Source organism: Salmo trutta, chromosome 29 (genome assembly GCF_901001165.1).
Source record: "Salmo trutta chromosome 29, fSalTru1.1, whole genome shotgun sequence".
Classification (NCBI taxonomy): domain Eukaryota; kingdom Metazoa; phylum Chordata; class Actinopteri; order Salmoniformes; family Salmonidae; genus Salmo; species Salmo trutta.
Genome location: NC_042985.1, coordinates 38,959,872 through 38,978,553, shown reverse-complemented (window position 1 = coordinate 38,978,553; position 18,682 = coordinate 38,959,872). Strand labels below are relative to the sequence as shown.

General features: G+C 44.8%; 1 protein-coding gene across 2 annotated transcripts in view; it reads right to left on the bottom strand.

The window, feature by feature from the left end:
• Positions 1-1,656: 1,656 nt before the first annotated feature.
• si:ch211-288d18.1 (USP6 N-terminal-like protein) overlaps positions 1,657-18,682 on the bottom strand; it is a 44,567-nt gene continuing 27,541 nt past the window's right edge. For both annotated transcript variants that reach the window (XM_029722169.1, XM_029722170.1), the window contains 10 exons: positions 18,445-18,525; positions 18,143-18,250; positions 10,474-10,583; positions 7,244-7,292; positions 6,902-7,022; positions 6,536-6,630; positions 6,029-6,094; positions 3,765-3,864; positions 3,071-3,223; positions 1,657-2,757 (listed from right to left, as the gene is read on the bottom strand). In XM_029722169.1, the coding sequence (XP_029578029.1) occupies positions 2,165-2,757; positions 3,071-3,223; positions 3,765-3,864; positions 6,029-6,094; positions 6,536-6,630; positions 6,902-7,022; positions 7,244-7,292; positions 10,474-10,583; positions 18,143-18,250; positions 18,445-18,525 (1,476 nt within the window). In that variant the 3' untranslated portion in view covers positions 1,657-2,164. The remainder of the gene's footprint in view (positions 2,758-3,070; positions 3,224-3,764; positions 3,865-6,028; positions 6,095-6,535; positions 6,631-6,901; positions 7,023-7,243; positions 7,293-10,473; positions 10,584-18,142; positions 18,251-18,444; positions 18,526-18,682) is intronic.

Below are 18,682 nucleotides of genomic sequence, written 5' to 3'. Positions count from 1 at the left end.
GCTTATCAGAAGCTTCTAAAGCCATGACATCATTTTCTGGAATTTTCCAATCTGTTTAAAGGCACAGTCAATTTAGTGTATGTAAACTTCTGACCCACTGGAATTGTGATACAGTGATTTATAAGTGAAATAATCTGTCTGTAAACAATTGTTGGAAAAATGACTTGTGTCATGCACAAAATAGATGTCCTAACCGACTTGCCAAAACTATAGTTTGTTAACAAGAAATTTGTGGAGTGGTTGAAAAACGAGTTTTAATGACTCCAACCTAAGTGTATGTAAACTTCAGACTTCAACTGTACAGTAGCCCCAATTGCCTTCAGCTATGCTTGTTTAGTTTTTTTGTGGATGACCAGTACAAAATCCATCTATACTAGGCCTACACCTAAAATATCAGGCATTTGGCCTCAAGTGACCTCAATTGATGGACTAAGAAATGAGGCCCCTTGCAGCCTTCTGAAGTTCTGAACCCCTGGTATAATAATGTTAGGCTGGGATTGCATCCTGTCGTGGATTTGGACAATTCACCATCTAAAAGGTCATTTCAGATTGAGCCTTTGCTCTAGAAGCGAAGATACACTAAATGGCCAAAAGTATGTGGACATCACTTCAACTTAGTGGATTTGGCTATTTAAGACACACCAGTTGCTGACAGGTATATAAATTGGAGCACACCGCCATGCGATCTCCATAGACAAACATTGACAGTAGAATGGCCCGTATTGAAGAGCTCAGTGACTTTCAATGTGGCACCGTCATAGGATGCCACCTTTTCAACAAGTCAGTTTGTCAAATTTCTGCCCTGCTAGAGCTGCCCGGTCAACTGTAAGTGCTGTTATTGTGAAGTGGAAACGTCTAGGAACAGACTTCGCTCAGCTGCGAAGTGGTAGGCCACACAATCACACAAAACAGGACTGCCAAGTGCTGAAGTGCGTAGCGTGTCTGTCCTCAGTTGCAACACTCACTACCGAGTTCCAAACTGCCAGCACAAGAACTGTTCATCGGGAGTTCATGAAATGGGTTTCCATGGCCGAGCAGTGGCACACAACCCTAAAATCACCATGCGCAATGCCAAGCGTCGGCTGGAGTGGTGTAAAACTAGCCGCCATTGGACTCTGTAGCAGTGGAAACGCATTCTCTAGAGTGATGAATCATGCTTCACCATCTGGCAGTCCGACAGACGAATCTGGTTTTGGCGGATGCCAGGAGAACGCTTCCTGCCCAAATGCATAGTGCCAACTGTAAAGTTTGATGGAGGATGAATAATGGTCTGGGGCTGTTTTTCATGGTTTGGGCTAGGCCCCTTAACGCTACAGCCTACAATGACATGCTAGACGATTCTGTGCTTCCAACTTTGTGGCAACAGTTTGGGGTAGGCCCTTTCCTGTTTCAGCATCACAATGCCCTGTGCACAAAGCGAGGTCCATACAGAAATGGTTTGTCGAGATCGGTGTGGAAGAATTTGACTGGCCTGCACAGAGCACTGACCTCAATCCCATCAAACACCTTTGGGATGAATTGGAACATTGACTGCGAGCCAGGCTTAACCGCCAAATATCAGTGCTCGACCTCACTAATGCACGTGGCTGAATGGAAGCAAGTCCCTGCAGCAATGTTCTAACATCTAGTGGAAAGCTATCCCAGAAGAGTGGAGGCAAAGGTGGGACCAACTCCATAGTAATGCTCATGATTTTGGAATGTGATGTTCGACAAGCAGGTGTCCACATACAAAAATAAAACTATACTAAAATAACACTATACTAGCAAATATTTTACAAAGGCTCTCTAAGCAAACAATGTCCATTGTTAGAATATTACAAAACTACTAAAATGAAGTAAGCTGTAATCCTTTCACTATGATGGGAGAGAATGTGGCACTGTCTCTTGGAACTCCACAATGGCAGCTTCTCCTACAACATAACACTATGTTTCTGCAATGTCTGTCTTGTAGACAACAAGGGGTGACTTTGAATGCTTTGCAATGCTCTAGAACGAACTGGCCATTCTGAGTCTCCTGGCTCTCCTTTGTCTCCTGTCTGGGCCCTGTGTTTAGGCAGAGCCATGGCCTGCTCCAGAAGCCTGGCCAGGTACCCATCCTCCGCCCTCTCCCCCACCGAATGGCTCTCACTCTGGGCCAGGCCCGTAGGCCGCTGGGAAGCCTGGGCTAAGGGTGCTGACTGAGTCCGGGGACCCTGCAGGGTGGCTGGGGAGGGCTAAGGGATGAAGGGGCAACTGAGGCAGTCAGGGTCGGCTCGTCCATGGGGCTTTGTGGAGGTGTGTTTGTACCTTGTTGATCTACGACCTGTGTCTCTGGTAAAGCCACTGGACCAGAGGAGCTCTCAACACTTTTTTCTTTATGGAGTGCCATAAGAATGGCAGGTTGTCCCATAACATTGGGCTCATTACCCCCTGGTGGCTCATAAGGTGGTGGCCCAGCCCCAGCCTGGGGAGGCCCATCGGGGGTTACTTGAGCCTGGATGGTGTGGATGAGAATGGGATCTGGAGATGGAAGAGAGACTTCCTCCTCATCCTCTTCCTCCCTATTGAGAGCTTCCTTGTCCTTCCTGTCCTCCTTAGAGGGGCTGTCGTCTACGGAGATAACGTCTGGCTGGTAGGTAATGATGTGGAGACCCAGACCCCCTGCTCCTGGTCGTTTGGTTCTCTGGTCAGGGGTGACTCCCATGGGGGGCTTGAGAGGGGTGAGCAGAACAGGTAGCTCCAAACCCAGGGCCTTCTGTGGCAGCTCATCTGGCTTGGCTAGAAATAAAACACAGGAACATTAAAACTGAGGTAAATTATAGGAACTATGCTTTGCTTTACAGTTCTGTTTCAGTTGGTAAGTAAGTAAGTGTTTACCTGGTTTATGCTTAAATATTAAATTGTAATTATGGGTACCCATCTTTCAAAAATACCCCACAACTACCTAACCAGTATCAAATGATCATTATATAACCTCATTTCTCTCCACAAGGGGGAGCTCATTGAAAAGCCCTCATGAGATGTTTGGTCTCTGCATTTTCTAGACTTATCCTTGTCAAACAGTACATAAATCAGCTAAGCAGTGTGTTACCTGGGGGTGGAAGGTCCAGCTTCATCTTGCGTAGTTCCGCCATGGATGCCTGCAGCTGATCGATGATGACATCATCGCTGTTGAGGAAAGACAGGGCAATCTTCTCCTGAATGAACTCTCTCAGGTCCTCCAGATTCATCTTCAGGAGACGTTCTGTTGACACACAGATACAGCAAACAGGAAAGGAGTCAACATCATTGACATTATAACCCAAATGGTGAACATCTAGCCAGACTATTCACATCACGTTACACCCCCCCCTCCCCCCACTGCCAATCTCTGTTGTCATCTGTGCATAGTCACTTTAATTAACTCTACCTACATGTACATACTACCTCAACTAACCGGTTCCCCCTCACATTGAATCTGCACCGGTACCCCCCTGTATATATTGTTATTTTATACAGCTCTTTAATTACTTGTTACTTTTATCCGTATTTTTTTAAACTGCACTGTCTGTTAGGGGCTCGTAAGTAAGCTTTTCACTGTAAGGTCTACACCTGTTGTATTTGGCGCATGTGACTAATACAATTTGATTTGATCTGAACTGCTCTAACAGAGACACAACACACAGGACAGGAGTCAAATATGCATAGCTGAGAGCAATATTGTATTAGCAAACAGTTATGTAATGAGTAGCTAATAGGCTAAAGTAGCTAAAAGGCTACTTGTCAAAGGTAGATGCACTCCTTACTCTTAAATATTCTAAGGATTGTGTAGGACATGGCAGTAAGAATTTTCTCTCCTTCCAGAATGTAGATGTCCCACAAGCGTAGAGTCAGGGTGAACGGGGTCTATGAGGAGAAGGAAAAAAGATCTCTGACTTCCAAGAAAAATGATTTCCCATTCACAAAGTGGTAAAACTGTTCTTAAAATCAGTGGTGTCCAAAAAGACCACAATATCACAAGTAATGAGTTCACATACTGTACATTAATAAGATTCCTATGCTATCTGTAAGCATAGGCTTATCAACCCCCAAATTACTATTATCGATCCATGACATAATCATTGATTACTAGGCAAATTCTTTGTTTGTCTTCATCTTACTCTTTCTCTCCCTCTCTCCCTCCCTTCCCCCTGCCTCCAGTCCATTGGTAGTGAGGGGGGCTTGGTGGCGCCCCGCCTAACACACAGCCCCATCTCTGTGGTGGGCCCCAGCGGGACTGAGAAGCGCTGACAGCAGCACGTCTCTCTCCAAACCACCAAAGCCACAGGATTGTGTGTATGAACCGAGTCGAGTACACACAGAGTAGTTATTAATCCTCGTGATTATGCTTATGTTATGTTTCCTTTATACATAGTTAACAACGCTAATAAATGCTGAAATAAGTTTTACCTTATACGTTTATACGGCTTAGAGTTGTGAAATGAATGAACATCCATGAATACAATTGCAATTGTGCTATTTTAAGTTATTATTGTCAGTTGAATATGAGGCTCGCAGCATCAATTCTTTGACTACTTTCTCCTCTGCTAAAAGTTACAATGTGACACGTTTCAGGAAACTATGTGTATGTTGCGGGTCACTACTTCACAGGAGAGCCGTTTGAACGTAAACTTTTCTTAAAAATCTAAATGCGTTTTTTGGCAGAAATGCCTTCTCAAACATGTGAACTTTTATGTGCCTTAATAACAAACTTGTATGCCATCTGTTAATACGAATAAAATTGTTAAAAGTACGAGCCAAGTTGGTTTAGCCACATAAAAAGCGAGCAACTTTCCCGCTAGCCATGATTGGCTGAGATATTGATTGGGCTGGACATACCGAGTGATGAGTTTGGATTGGTCTGCCATAGAGCACGCTTCTATCTATTTGAGCTGGTCAGTATGTCTAAGTAATCCTGTATAACGCCACTTTTGTTTTTATGTATCACGTAGTAAAACTGCATAAGGGTTGCTTTCCACATTCTGGAGGTCCAAGTTTTGAAATAAGTGGAATTTGAGTATGATAGCTAAGGAGATGGAGAAAAACACCTGTCTTCGGATTATATCTTCAAACTAAGGGTAACCATTCTCAGATATTGGTTAGCTACCTGCAGATTCATGCAGGGTAGTAACGTCATGAGTTGGGATTTTGGTTCATTGTTTAGCTAGCTAGCTAGCTACATGTCTTAACAAAAGACTCCACTATGCAAGTATCCATTTCAATAGAATGTCACTGCGACAACTGTTGGTTAGCTACCTGCAGATTCATGCAGTGTAATAACGTCATGAGTTGTGATTATTGTTCATTGTTTAGCTAGCTAGCTAGCTACATGTCTTAACAAAAGACTCCACTATGCAGGTAACCATTTCGGGTGCGTTCGTAAATTCAGTCTGGCCATCTACTTCTGATTTCCGAGCACTCTTGTCTGAGTGTGCCAGAGCGCAGAATAACTGATGAATTTACGTACGCTCAACACACGTTGAATATGGCCGGTGTCAGTAAATGTTGGCAAAAAAGCGTAATTCAATTGTTGCCAGCAGCACAGTTACAGTCACCAATGCTCTGGATAACATGAACACAGCCTAATTAGGGCGAGTAAAATGGTCAGAGTTTGGGTGGGGGCTAAAGTTTAAGCGGGTGTGAATGTTGCTGAATGGGTGTAGACAAAGAAGAGCTCTCCAGTAGGTACCAAAAATATTCGAAGGACATTTTCTTGAAAGTGAGGTTACAAGTTTATAAACTTTCAAAGCAAAACTACTTTCCCATTGTTCCTCAAATGCAGTGTATGATATACCATTTTGTAGCTCTGTGTCTCTGCTTTTATCCAATGTAAAAACACAATTGCAAATTTTGCTACATAAGACCGAATCAAGGTGGTCGGTCACATATGGCAATCGTTGGTCAGCAACCCCAGATCCCAGATTGTACCTTTGAGGAGAGGAGTTCTTGGTTATCACGGGCCAATAAAAATGAATAATTATTTAAATCGGCTAAAAATGGCACCGGTCCTTTAAAACACACTTTCTCTCACCCTGTCAATGAAACACTGCAGGAACCATTTAGTGCTGTAGATCCCACAGGACATCTGTTCCCTGTCCTAGAGAGACAGAGGGAGAGAGGGATGGAGGGAGAGAGAAAAAGAGAGATGGAATGGAAGAAAGAGAAAAAGAGGGAGAAAGAGAGGGAAGGGTAGAGAGAACGATGGACAGTTCTACACAGTAACACACATTTCAATGTAACTATATGCAACTATTGTAATAACCTCACTATTAAGAAACATAATAATGCCATTACGTAATGTGTGTGCGTGTGTGTATGTGCGTGCGTGTGCGTGTGTGTATGCATGTATGTGGTTGTGTGTGTGAAGGCAACCTAAACAATGATCTATGTAAAATGTGTATGAATAATGTGTATGTAAAATGTGTATGTACAATGTATGTATATGTAGCAGAAAAGCTGTAAAAAACAAACAAGATATGTGTCCTCCGAAGAGGATGGGTAAAAAATGATTAACAAAATTAAAAAACAGTGATCTAACCAGATGTTTCTTCAGCTTGGGGATGAGTTTGGAGAGAATCTGATCGTGGTGCGCCTGGAAGCGCTGCAGTTTGGGAAACCCAGGAATAAAGAAACCTTAGAGGGAGGAGAGGGACAGCGTATAATTAGACTGCTTCATTACCTTGTGTAAACACACAGATAACTCTTGTGGCTAGAACTCCATAACAGAGTGTACTTACTAGTCAATAACTGTAATTCCATATCTTTATTAAGATTGTATTACATATTCATATATTATTCCACTGGTAATGTAGCTGATTCCTATTATCGATTGGTCGGACCACAATGCATGACATATCTGTACGGTTGAATCAATGTTTACGGGATATCTTATTGGTCAGCTCACCGTGCATGGCATGCTTCTGATTGGTCAGTAGCTGTGACAGGGCCCAGAAGGCGTCTTCCTCGTTCATGTACATCAGCAGCAAGGCGGCGACCTGGCTCATGCCCTGGCAGTAGCTCACCTCCTATAGGGTCAGAGGTTAGAGGTCAAACTATGTCACATTGATCACCAGGCTACATTTGTCGTGATGTAGGTTTTGTCTCCATAAAGTTAGAGACAGCTCAGTTGCCACTAGTTTTAGTGTTACAAAGCAGTTAATTGCTGAACATTGGGCTGAATCCTGATGCAAACATTATGTAAATATTAACATTATTTATGACTGAGGGAAGACTAACACAAACTCACCGTGTTGTAGACTGAATAGGCAGACAGGACATTAAATAAAGACTGCTGTCTGTATAGACACAGAGAGGAGAGAGAGAGAGGTCAGTCATTCAGAGACAGACAGGGGTAATTGCCATGGTTCAGGCAACTTTCACTTCATACCTTATTATACTATACATATGTAGGATCGGAATTTGATCACTCTTTTGTTGCTGAGAATTGTCCTGCACCACAGTAAAGGCAGATGAACTTCGTGATTTATATCAATTAACTGAAAAGATGAGGGGGGAGAGGTGTGTCTCTTTGTTAACAACAGCTGGTGCACGATCTCTAATGTTAAGGAAGTCCCACGTTTTTGCTCGCTGGAGTTAGAATATTTCATGATAAGCTGCAAACCATACTATTTACCAAGACAGTTTTCATCTATATTTTTCATGGCTGTCTATTTACTAATAAGTCGTGTATTTATTCCTTGTGTTAAAATTTCTATAGTTTTTTATCTTTCTCTCTACATTGTTGGGAAGGGCCCGTAAGTAAGCATTTCACTGTTAGTCTACACCTGTTGTTTGCGAAGCACGTGACAAATAACATTTTATTTTATTCGTTCGGAATGGTGATGAAAAAATAACATTACATTTCTAATTAGACTGCGTGTCTGTGGGTGTTTCTCAATATGCATACTCTCATGCTCTGAGTGCGTTCTTCCAAGGGCATTCTCTTGAGTACGTTCTTATTAGGACGAGAGTGTGGAGAACGCATACATTTTACATTTGAGAAGCACTGCGCACTCCCATGCTACTGCATTACCTTTGACCTTTTAAAGTAAATTGCATCATCAACATGTCCGCTGTTCATCTATGCTGGACTTTAAACGAGTACCCTCTGTAACTAATGTTCAATGTCAAACATTTGTAGATCTGAACATCTGATTTAGTTTAATATTGCATTATCGTCAGTAAAGCAATTGAGACTATTAATCCCTTTTGTGTTTTTTAGTATTTAGCTAAATAGAAATGTGGTTCATTTCGCTGCTTTCCATGATGTGTGGACAGTATGTTTTACTATATTACACAAGCTGAAGTTTTGACCACATCGAATTGGGGGGGAATTACACATCCTTTTTTTACCTCAGATTGATGATGTTAGTATAAAGGTTTATAATCAACACAATGACATAAGGTCAATTGCTTAAAACCGATCAATATCTTTGGTTTTGTACTGTTGATTTTGTCATACACGCCGTGGGTCGCAAGACTTTTATTATTTAATTTTTTTATTATTATATAATTTTGAAAATTATTATTTTACTATTATTTTATTTCTCAATTGGATAATTCGGAGTGGTCTCCTAATAAAAGTCGCTGGCCACACACCTATACACGGACTTGACAGTCAAACTATCACATAAAATAGCAGCCAACCGTTGATAACCTATGGCGGGTCGTGATTCGTTGAAGTTAACTAACAGAATAAGTGCTTTGTTCCCTTTTCCATGACTGCAGCCTCCCGAAATGAACATCCGTCGTTCCAAAATGTAGTGTCACAGCATGTATAGGTTATTCCGTTTCTGTGTGGCCTTTGCATCGTCTTCGTTTAAATAGCTCTACACCCCAAACGTTTTGTCCCTGTTCTATTGATTTCAGTGCGATATCGTTTTCAATGTGATAATCGATAGGAGTGACTGACAAAACAGTGTTGTTTCTCTTTTTATTTTGGTGACCCCTGTATCAAAATGTAAAAGTCACAAATGTAGCTGATTGTGTTCTGCATTGTCCTCTAACCAGTGATGTAAAAACATATCCAGTTTCAATGTGTTTTTTTTAATCCAGTTTCAATATATCACAAACGGTTTCTGCATATTGATTTGGGCACTTTAAAACTGTGTTTTGACATTGGGCTACTTATTAATCTGTCTTGTCAACAGGAAGCAGTGACAGCATCACGTTTTAGGAATATAAATGTAACTTTCAACATTAATTTCCAATGGTATTGCACTTTACTGCTTTAGACTGCCTACTAATCGTAGTGAGAGTTGATGGAGAAAAAACTAGCCAATGTTTGCAATGATGAGAAAATAATCACCTGTCTGTGTCTTGCTTGTGTTATATATACACATGTATCCAAAGTATGTGGACACCCCTTCAAATTAGTGGACTCGACTATTTCAGCCACACCCGTTGCTGACAGGTGTATAAAATCGAGCACACAGCCATATAATCTCCATAGCCAAACATTAGCAGTAGAATGACCTTACAGAAGAACTCAGTGACTTTCAACGTGGCACCTTTCCAACAAGTCAGTTCATCAAATTTCTGCCCTGCTAGAGCTGCCCCGGTCAACTGTAAGTGCTGTTATTGTAAAGTGGAAATGTCTAGGAGCAACAACGGCTCAGCTGCGAAGTGGTAGGCTACACAAGCTCACATAATTTGACTGCCGAGTGCTGAAAAGCATAGCGCGTAAAAGTAGCCTGTCCTCGGTTGCAGTACTCACAACTGAGTTCCAAATTGCCCCTGGAAGCAACGTCAGCATAACAACTGTTCGTCGGGAGCTTCATGAAATGGGTTTCCATGGCCGAGCATCCGCACACAAGCCTAAGATCACCATGCACAATGCCAAGCGTTGGCTGGAGTGGTGTAAAGCTCGCCACCATTGGACTCTGGAGCAGTGGAAACGCGTTCTCTGGAGTGATGAATCACGTTTCACCATGTAGCAGTCTGACGGATGAAGAACGCTACCTGCCACAATGCATAGTGCCAACTAATGCTTTTGTGGCTGAGTGGAAAGCCTTCCCAGAAAAGTGGAGGCTGTTATAGCAGCAAAGGGGTCACCAACTCCATATAAATGCCCATGATTTTGGAATGAGATGTTCGACGAGCAGGTGTCCACATACTTTTGGTCACATAGTGTACTTGCCTAGTAACATGAAATAGACTGCTTTTGTGTTGTGCTTATGTTTGTAATACTGTTACAACAGACAACAAAGTTTGTACGAACATTTCGATCATGTCTTTTGTGTACAACATGAAGTTTCACCCTCCATGTCAATGAGGGGGAAGCAGCAGCGGAGCTACTTAGGCAGCAGAGCAGGCAGCAGCTACGTAAAACTCTACCTATCAATAGCAACACGGGTTCCAGAAAATCCCAAACCGCAGCCACTCTAATATATAATAGACTGGGGGATCTGATCCTAGATCAGCACTAAGACATACATGAACACCCACCTTTACCGTAGAATACGGCTGTTGACTTACTTGAATCCGAATCGATCCATGAACATGATATGGTTTCTAAACGTCCTGTTCACATCCAGATCGATCTGTTTGATTTCCTGGGAGAACATTCTGGCCTGTTCCTTCATCCTCTGAAAAATTTCAATAAAACAATATATACATTTTCTAAATCCCTTGCACACTTCAAAAGCTTATTAGAAAGAAATGAACAGTACACATGATTAATGCTAAAACAATCTAGAATATATATATTTTTTTCAAAATCCTAGATTCTATAGTATTTAGGCAACATCTTTTCATATTAACTTTATATCAAAAGCAATAATCCCCTGTCAGTAAACCTCTGTTATTGTGTGATGTGTGTGTGATCTTTGTAACTCCATGTCAACACCATCTGCCTGTTTTCATCTCACATACAGTAACATAATCCTCTCTCTTTTTGGAGCCGCAACCAACAAACAAAAACAATGTCACTATTATTAATATTGCTGAATGTAGCGACGGGTGGGTGGGAGTTGGGGTAGTTGTGAAAAGTAATGGTGCTATAAATATGAAATGGTCTTGGTGTATAACATGACAATATTTTGCGTTCAGCACTCTGGCTTCTGGCTGCAATATGTGGGGGGAGATCAGAACACTCCTACGTATGTTCACGTACTGTATGTCTTAGTGCCTTCAGAAAGTATTCACACCCCCTTGACTTTTTGCACATTTTGCTGTGTTACAGCCTAAGTTAAAATGGATTACAGTTTTATTTTGTGTCACTGATCTACACACAATACCCCATAATGTCAAAGTGGAATTATGATTTTATAAATGTATCAAAAATTAAAAGCTGAACATGTGTAACGGCTGTCTTTGGAAGAAGAGGACCAAGGTGCAGCGTGGAATTTGTTCATCTTTTATTTTAGATGAAAAAGGCACTTCACAAAGAAAAAACAAACGACAGCCAAACAGTCCTGTCAGGTATCCTAACACACTAAACAGAAATTAACTACCCACAAACCCCAAAGGAAAACAGGCTGCCTAAGTATGACTCCCAATCAGCGACAACGATGTACAGCTGTCCCTGATTGAGAGCCATACTAGGCCAAAACAAAGAAATACAAAGCATAGAAAAAAGGACATAGAATGCCCACCCAAATCACACCCTGATCAAACCTAAATAGAGACATAAAAAAGGCTCTCTCAGGTCAGGGCGTGACAACATGTCTTGAGTCAAGAAGTATGCAACCCCTTTGTAAAGCCTAAATTACTTTAGGAGTAAAAATGTGCTTAAAAAGTCAGATAACAAAATGCATGGACTAACTCTGTATGCAATAATGGTGTTTAACATTATTATTTTCATGACTAACCCCACCTCTGGGATAGTCAAACACAGATTCAACTACAAACACCAGGGATGTTTTCCAATGCCTCACAAAGAAAGTGACCTACTGGTAGATGGGTAAAACAAAAAGAAGCAGACATTGAATATCCCTTTGAGCATGTTGAAATGATTAATTATACTTTGTACAGTATGGTGTATCAATACACCCAGTCACTACAAAGATACAGGCGTCCCTTTAACTTAGTTGACGGAGAGGAAGGAAACCGCTCAGGGATTTTGTTTTTTTTTCTCGTTTTTCTTGGAATAGAAACACCATAATATTATTCATATTAATTAAGCTAAATTTATTAAAACCAATCCCATACACTATGTTCTTACAAAAAAGCTTTTAAATTCTCTCGTACAGCCAATATTGAAGACTATCAAATGTTTCTCAAAGATGCCCTCTGGTGGTCAAACTAGCACTAACTAGCATTAATGGTAACAATGGCTGACAATTCAATAACGTGCCATAGAATTCTGCGGCAGCTCGCAAAGTGTGCTGCAGTATGACGCAACTAGGAAGAAAATCCAAATCCAAATCCAGACCGCTGATGTTCTGATAGAGCTGCAAAATCAGGATCCCTACAAATCAGCTGGGCTAGACAATCTGGACCCTCTCTTCCTAAAACTATCCGCCGCCATTGTTGCAACCCCTATTACTAGTCTGTTTAACCTCTCTTTCGTATCGTCTGAGATTCCTAAAGACTGGAAAGCGTCCGCGGTCATCCCACTCTTCAAAGTGGGAAACACTCTAGACCCAAACTGTTACAGATGTAACGGCTGTCGTCTGAAGAAGTGGACCAAGGTGCAGCGGAGTTAGTGTTCATTATCAGAATTTAATATAAACAACATGAACACTATACAAAACAAGAAACGAGTAAACCGACAGCAAACAGTCCTGTCTGGTACAAAACACTGACAGAAACAATTACCCACCAACCCAAAGGAAAAACATGCTCCTTATGTGTGACTCCCAATCAGCAGCAACGAGCTTCAGCTGTGCCTGATTGGGAGCCACACACACGGCCCAAAACAAAGAAATACAAAAACATAGAAAAAGGAACATAGAACGCCCACCCAATGTAACACCCTGGCCTAACCAAAATAAAGAACAAAAACCCCTCTCTATGGCCAGGGCGTTACAGTACCCCCCCCCAAAGGTGCGGACTCCGGCCGCAAAACCTGACTCTGAAGGGGAGGGTCCGGGTGGGCCTTCTTACGGCGGCGGCTCAGGTGCGGGACGTGGCCTCTGCTCCACCCTTGACGTCGCCCTCTTCGGTGGCGCACCTGGCCGCGCCGAAGGTCTGGTGGGCGACACTGACTGCGCCCGGCTGGCGGCCGGCGATGGTTGCGCCCGGCTGGCGGGCGGCGATGGTTGCGCCCGGCTGGCGGGCGGCGATGGTTGCGCCCGGCTGGCGGGCGGCGATGGTTGCGCCCGGCTGGCGGGCGGCGATGGTTGCGCCTGGCTGGCGGGCGACCCTGGCTGCTCTGACGGCACTGACCCAGGATTCACCAGGCTGGGGAGACATGACAGAGGCCTGGCCCTAGGCGTAGGCACAGGACTCACCGGGCTGGCGGGCGTCCCTGGCCACTCCGGCAGTTCGGGGCAGTCTGGCCACTCCGGCAGGTCGGGGCAGTCTGGCCACTCCGGCAGGTCGGGGCAGTCTGGCCACTCCGGCAGGTCGGGGCAGTCTGGCCACTCCGGCAGTTCGGGGCAGTCTGGCCACTCCGGCAGTTCCGCGCAGTCTGGCCACTCCGGCAGTTCCGCGCAGTCTGGCCACTCCGGCAGTTCCGCGCAGTCTGGCCACTCCGGCAGTTCCGCGCAGTCTGGCCACTCCGGCAGTTCCGCGCAGTCTGGCCACTCCGGCAGTTCAGCGCAGTCTGGCCACTCCGGCAGTTCAGCGCAGTCTGGCCACTCCGGCAGTTCAGCGCAGTCTGGCCACTCCGGCAGTTCAGCGCAGTCTGGCCACTCCGGCAGTTCAGCGCAGTCTGGCCACTCCGGCAGTTCAGCGCAGTCTGGCCACTCCGGCAGTTCAGCGCAGTCTGGCCACTCCGGCAGTTCAGCGCAGTCTGGCCACTCCGGCAGTTCAGCGCAGTCTGGCCACTCCGGCAGTTCAGCGCAGTCTGGCCACTCCGGCAGTTCAGCGCAGTCTGGCCACTTCGGCAGTTCAGCGCAGTCTGACCTCTCTGGCGACTGTTGACTGGCGGGCAGCTCTGACGACTGTTGACTGGCGGGCAGCTCTGACGACTGTTGACTGGCGGGCAGCTCTGACGACTGTTGACTGGCGGGCAGCTCTGACGACTGTTGACTGGCGGGCAGCTCTGACGACTGTTGACTGGCGGGCAGCTCTGACGACTGTTGACTGGCGGGCAGCTCTGACGACTGTTGACTGGCGGGCAGCTCTGGTGATGGTTGACTGGCGGGCAGCTCTGGTGATGGTTGACTGGCGGGCAGCTCTGACGACTGTTGACTGGCGGGCAGCTCCGACGACTGTTGACTGGCGGGCAGCTCCGACGACTGTTGACTGGCGGGCAGCTCCGACGACTGTTGACTGGCGGGCAGCTCTGACGACTGCTGACTGGCAGGGCTGGGGACACGCACCTTGGGCTTGGTGCGGGGAGCAGGGACGGGCCGGACAGGACTGGGGACATGCACTGTGGACTTGGTGCGGGGAGCAGGGACGGGCCAGACAGGACTGTGAACACGCACTGGTGAACTGAAGCGTGGAGCCGGTTTTGCCACTCGTCCTGGCTGGATGCCCTTCCTAGCACGGCATGTGCTGGGCATGTCCACCGGACGCACCGGGCTGTGCGGACGCACTGGCGACACAGCGCGCAACTCCGCCTCCCATGGCTCCTCCTCCAGATCTTCCTTCAGCAGGTCCTCAATAAACCACCTCATCTGCGTCTCCTCCTCTGCCGTCATCCCCCACGAGAGCAGTGGTCTGGGCTCCTCCTCTGCCCTTCCGGACCACCCCATTAGCCCCCCCCAAAAATTTTCTTGGGGGTGTCTTCCGGGCTTCCTCGACCGACGCCAGCGACCCCGTCTGCTGGCCGGCGTCTCCTCCATTGACCGGACCTCCCTCTTCCGCTGCTTGGTCCCTTGGTGGTGGGTAATTCTGTAACGGCTGTCGTCTGAAGAAGTGGACCAAGGTGCAGCGGAGTTAGTGTTCATTATCAGAATTTAATATAAACAACATGAACACTATACAAAACAAGAAACGAGTAAACCGACAGCAAACAGTCCTGTCTGGTACAAAACACTGACAGAAACAATTACCCACCAACCCAAAGGAAAAACATGCTCCTTATGTGTGACTCCCAATCAGCAGCAACGAGCTTCAGCTGTGCCTGATTGGGAGCCACACACACGGCCCAAAACAAAGAAATACAAAAACATAGAAAAAGGAACATAGAACGCCCACCCAATGTAACACCCTGGCCTAACCAAAATAAAGAACAAAAACCCCTCTCTATGGCCAGGGCGTTACAACAGACCTATATCCATCCTGCCCTGCCTTTCTAATGTCTTTGAAAGCCAAGTGAACAAACAGATCACTGACCATTTCAAATCCCACCGTACCTTCTCCGCTATCCGGTTTCCGAGCTGGTCACGGGTGCACCTCAGCCACGCTCAAGGTCCTAAACGATATCATAACCGCCATCGATAAAAGACAGTACTGTGCAGCCGTCTTCATCGACCTGGCCAAGGCTTTCGACTCTGTCAATCACAGTAATCTATTGGCAGACTCAACAGCCTTGGTTTCTCCAATGACTGCCTCACCTGGTTCATTAACTACTTCTCAGACAGAGTTCAGTGTGTCAAATCGGAGGGCCTGTTGTCCGGACCTCTGGCAGTCTCTATGGGGGTGCCACAGGGTTCAATTCTCGGGCTGACTCTTTTCTCTGTATATATCAATGATGTCGCTCTTGCTTGCGGGTGATTCTTTGATCCACCTCTACACAGACGACACAATTCTGTATACATCTGGCCCTTCTTTGGACACTGTGTTAACAAACCTCCAAACGAGCTTCAATGCCAAACAACGCTCCTTCCGTGGCCTCCAACTGCTCTTAAATGCTAGTATAACGAAATGCATGCTTTTCAACCGATCGCTGCCCGCACCTGCCCGCCCGACTAGCATCACTACTCTGGACGGTTCTGACTTAGAATATGTGGACACCTATTGTGACGACCCTCCCACTCTGTCTGCCGTATTCTCTCTCTTTGCTCTTGTTTCCTTATTAGGATGCCGGTGGGCGGAGTTGGGAGGGTCGTCAGCTACATGGGAAACACCTGGGGCCGTGTGTGTCCCAGGATAAATAGATCTCTGCCACATTCATTGGGGAGACTCTCTCCATGCAGACACCTTCATAGATTGTGTTGTGGTATTTTTGTGGCTTTTTGGTTGTTTGCTTTGACACCGTTCAACACCCCGCATTATCCCATTTATGCATGCAAAACACTCACTTACACTACTGATTACTGATTACACATACACCATTGTTAATTGCATTTAAGTTACCTTAGTTAATAAATATATATTTTGTTATTCCTTGTCTCCACGTTGTCTCCCTTTTTGGTACGAACGTTGAGCCGGTTCGTGACACTATAAATCCCTAGGTGTCTGGGTAGAATGTAAACTCTCCTTCCAGACCCATATTAAGCATATCCAGTAATCTATAAGTCTTTGCTAGGTAAAGCTCCACCTTATCTCAGCTCACTGGTCACCGTAGCACGCGCTCCAGCAGGTATATCTCACTGGTCATCCCCAAAGCCAACACCTCCTTTGGCCACCTTTCCTTCCAGTTCTCTGCTGCCAATGACTGGAACGAATTGCAAAAATCACTGAAGTTGGAGACTTATATCTCCCTCACTAACTTTAAACATCAGCTGTCAGAGCAGCTTACCGATTTCTGCAGCTGTACACAGCCCATCTGTAAATAGCTCATCCAACCAACTACCTACCTCATCCCATTTGTTTTAGTTTTTCTGCTCTTTGCACACCAGTATTTCTACTTGCACATCATCTGCACATCTATCACTCCAGTGTTAATTGCTAAATTGTAATGACTTTGCCACTATGGCCTATTTATTGTCTTACCGCCTTACTTATTTGCACACACTGTATACAGATTTTTCCATTGTGTTATTGACTGTATGTTTGTTTATCCCATGTGTAACTGTTGATTTTGTCACACTGCTTTGCTTTATTTTGGCCAGGTTGCAGTTGTAAATGAGAACTTGTTCTCAACTGGCCTACCTGGTTCAATAAAGGTGAAATATATATATTTTTTTTAAAGAACCACTGTATGTTTGGGGCAAATCCAACACATCAGTGAGTACCACTCTTCATATTTTCAAGCATGGTGGTGGCTGCATCATGTTATTGATATGCTTGTCATTGGAAAGGACTAGGGATTTTTCTGTTTTGGATAAAAATACATGGAATAGAGCTAAGCACAGGCAAAGCCCTAGAGGAAAACCTGGTTCAGTCTGCTTTTCAACAGACACTGGCAGACAAATCCACCTTTCAGCAGGACAATAACCTAAAACGCAACGCCAAATATACAGTGGAGTTACTTACCAATACGACATTGAATGTTCCTGAGTGGCCTAGTTACAGTTTTGACTTAAATCGGCTTGAAAATCTATGGCAAGACATAAAAATAGCTATACACCAATGATCAACAACAAACCTGACAGAGCTTGAAGAATACTGTACAGAGACTTGCCCAGAAGACTCACAGCTGTAATCACTGCCAAAGGTGATTCTAACATGTATTGAATACTTATCTAATTTCAAATATATTACTGTTTTATGTTCCATTAATACTTTGACATTACAGAGAATTGTGTTTTAGATTGTTGACCATTTTTTAAAAATTAAATCAATTTGAATCCCACTTTGTACAAATGGAGGGGGAGGACAGGGACATTACCGTATCATACCATTGTTGAAGCACATGGTATTTATCTCTGGCCGGGTATTCAGGGTATTCAGTATCGTTGAATAGGTTTTTTTTCATTGACTCTGCCCATGTCGTGAACCTGTTTACTGATAGCAGAGCCTAGCACAATGACATCACTTTCCCTGACACCTGAAGTATCAGTCACCTTCAAATCATAACAGCAGAGATTTCATGGTTTAGTGGTCACTGCTGGTTGGAGTATGGTATCAAATCCCTGTGTGTTGGTAAATGGTGGCTACACCTATGCACTGTTTAGAGTAGATGCTTGATGAATCAACAGTGTGTGTATGCATGTGTGTGTGTGTGTGTGTGCGCGCACGTGTTAGATACTGGGTACTCTTTTACCTCATACTTCCCCTCGTTCTCATTCTTCACCTTCTCCACATCCAGCATCAGGGCCCAGGCCTGGCCTCTCAGCTGCAGGGGGAGACCCTTATACACACGCTTTACCATCTGAGAGGAGAGCAGGGGGACACAGGAGAGACAGGGGTTAGACAGGGGATAAACAAAATGGGAAGTTGAGGCAGGAGAGTAAATGTTCAGTGAGCATTTAAGACTAATATAAACATTTATAAACACAAGTGAAGGGTGTGTCTGTGTGAGCGAGAGAGAGCGAGAGTGAGAGAGAGCAAGAGAGTTATTCTCACCCTGTCACTGTTCCAGTATTTATCCCATTTTTTCACCATCTTCAGCCATTTTTCTACCCTTTCAATTTCCAGGTTCTTTTTCTGTCAGGGTGAAACCGAAAATACATTTTAAACCGGCCACATGACCGGTTCTAAGGCGTGGGGAAGCATAGCTCCCATTCCAGGAGTGTGTGAGATGCCTAAGGATCGGCTTCACCTTAGATGGATGCCTGGGGCAAGCGGCCCTGCTACAGGGGTT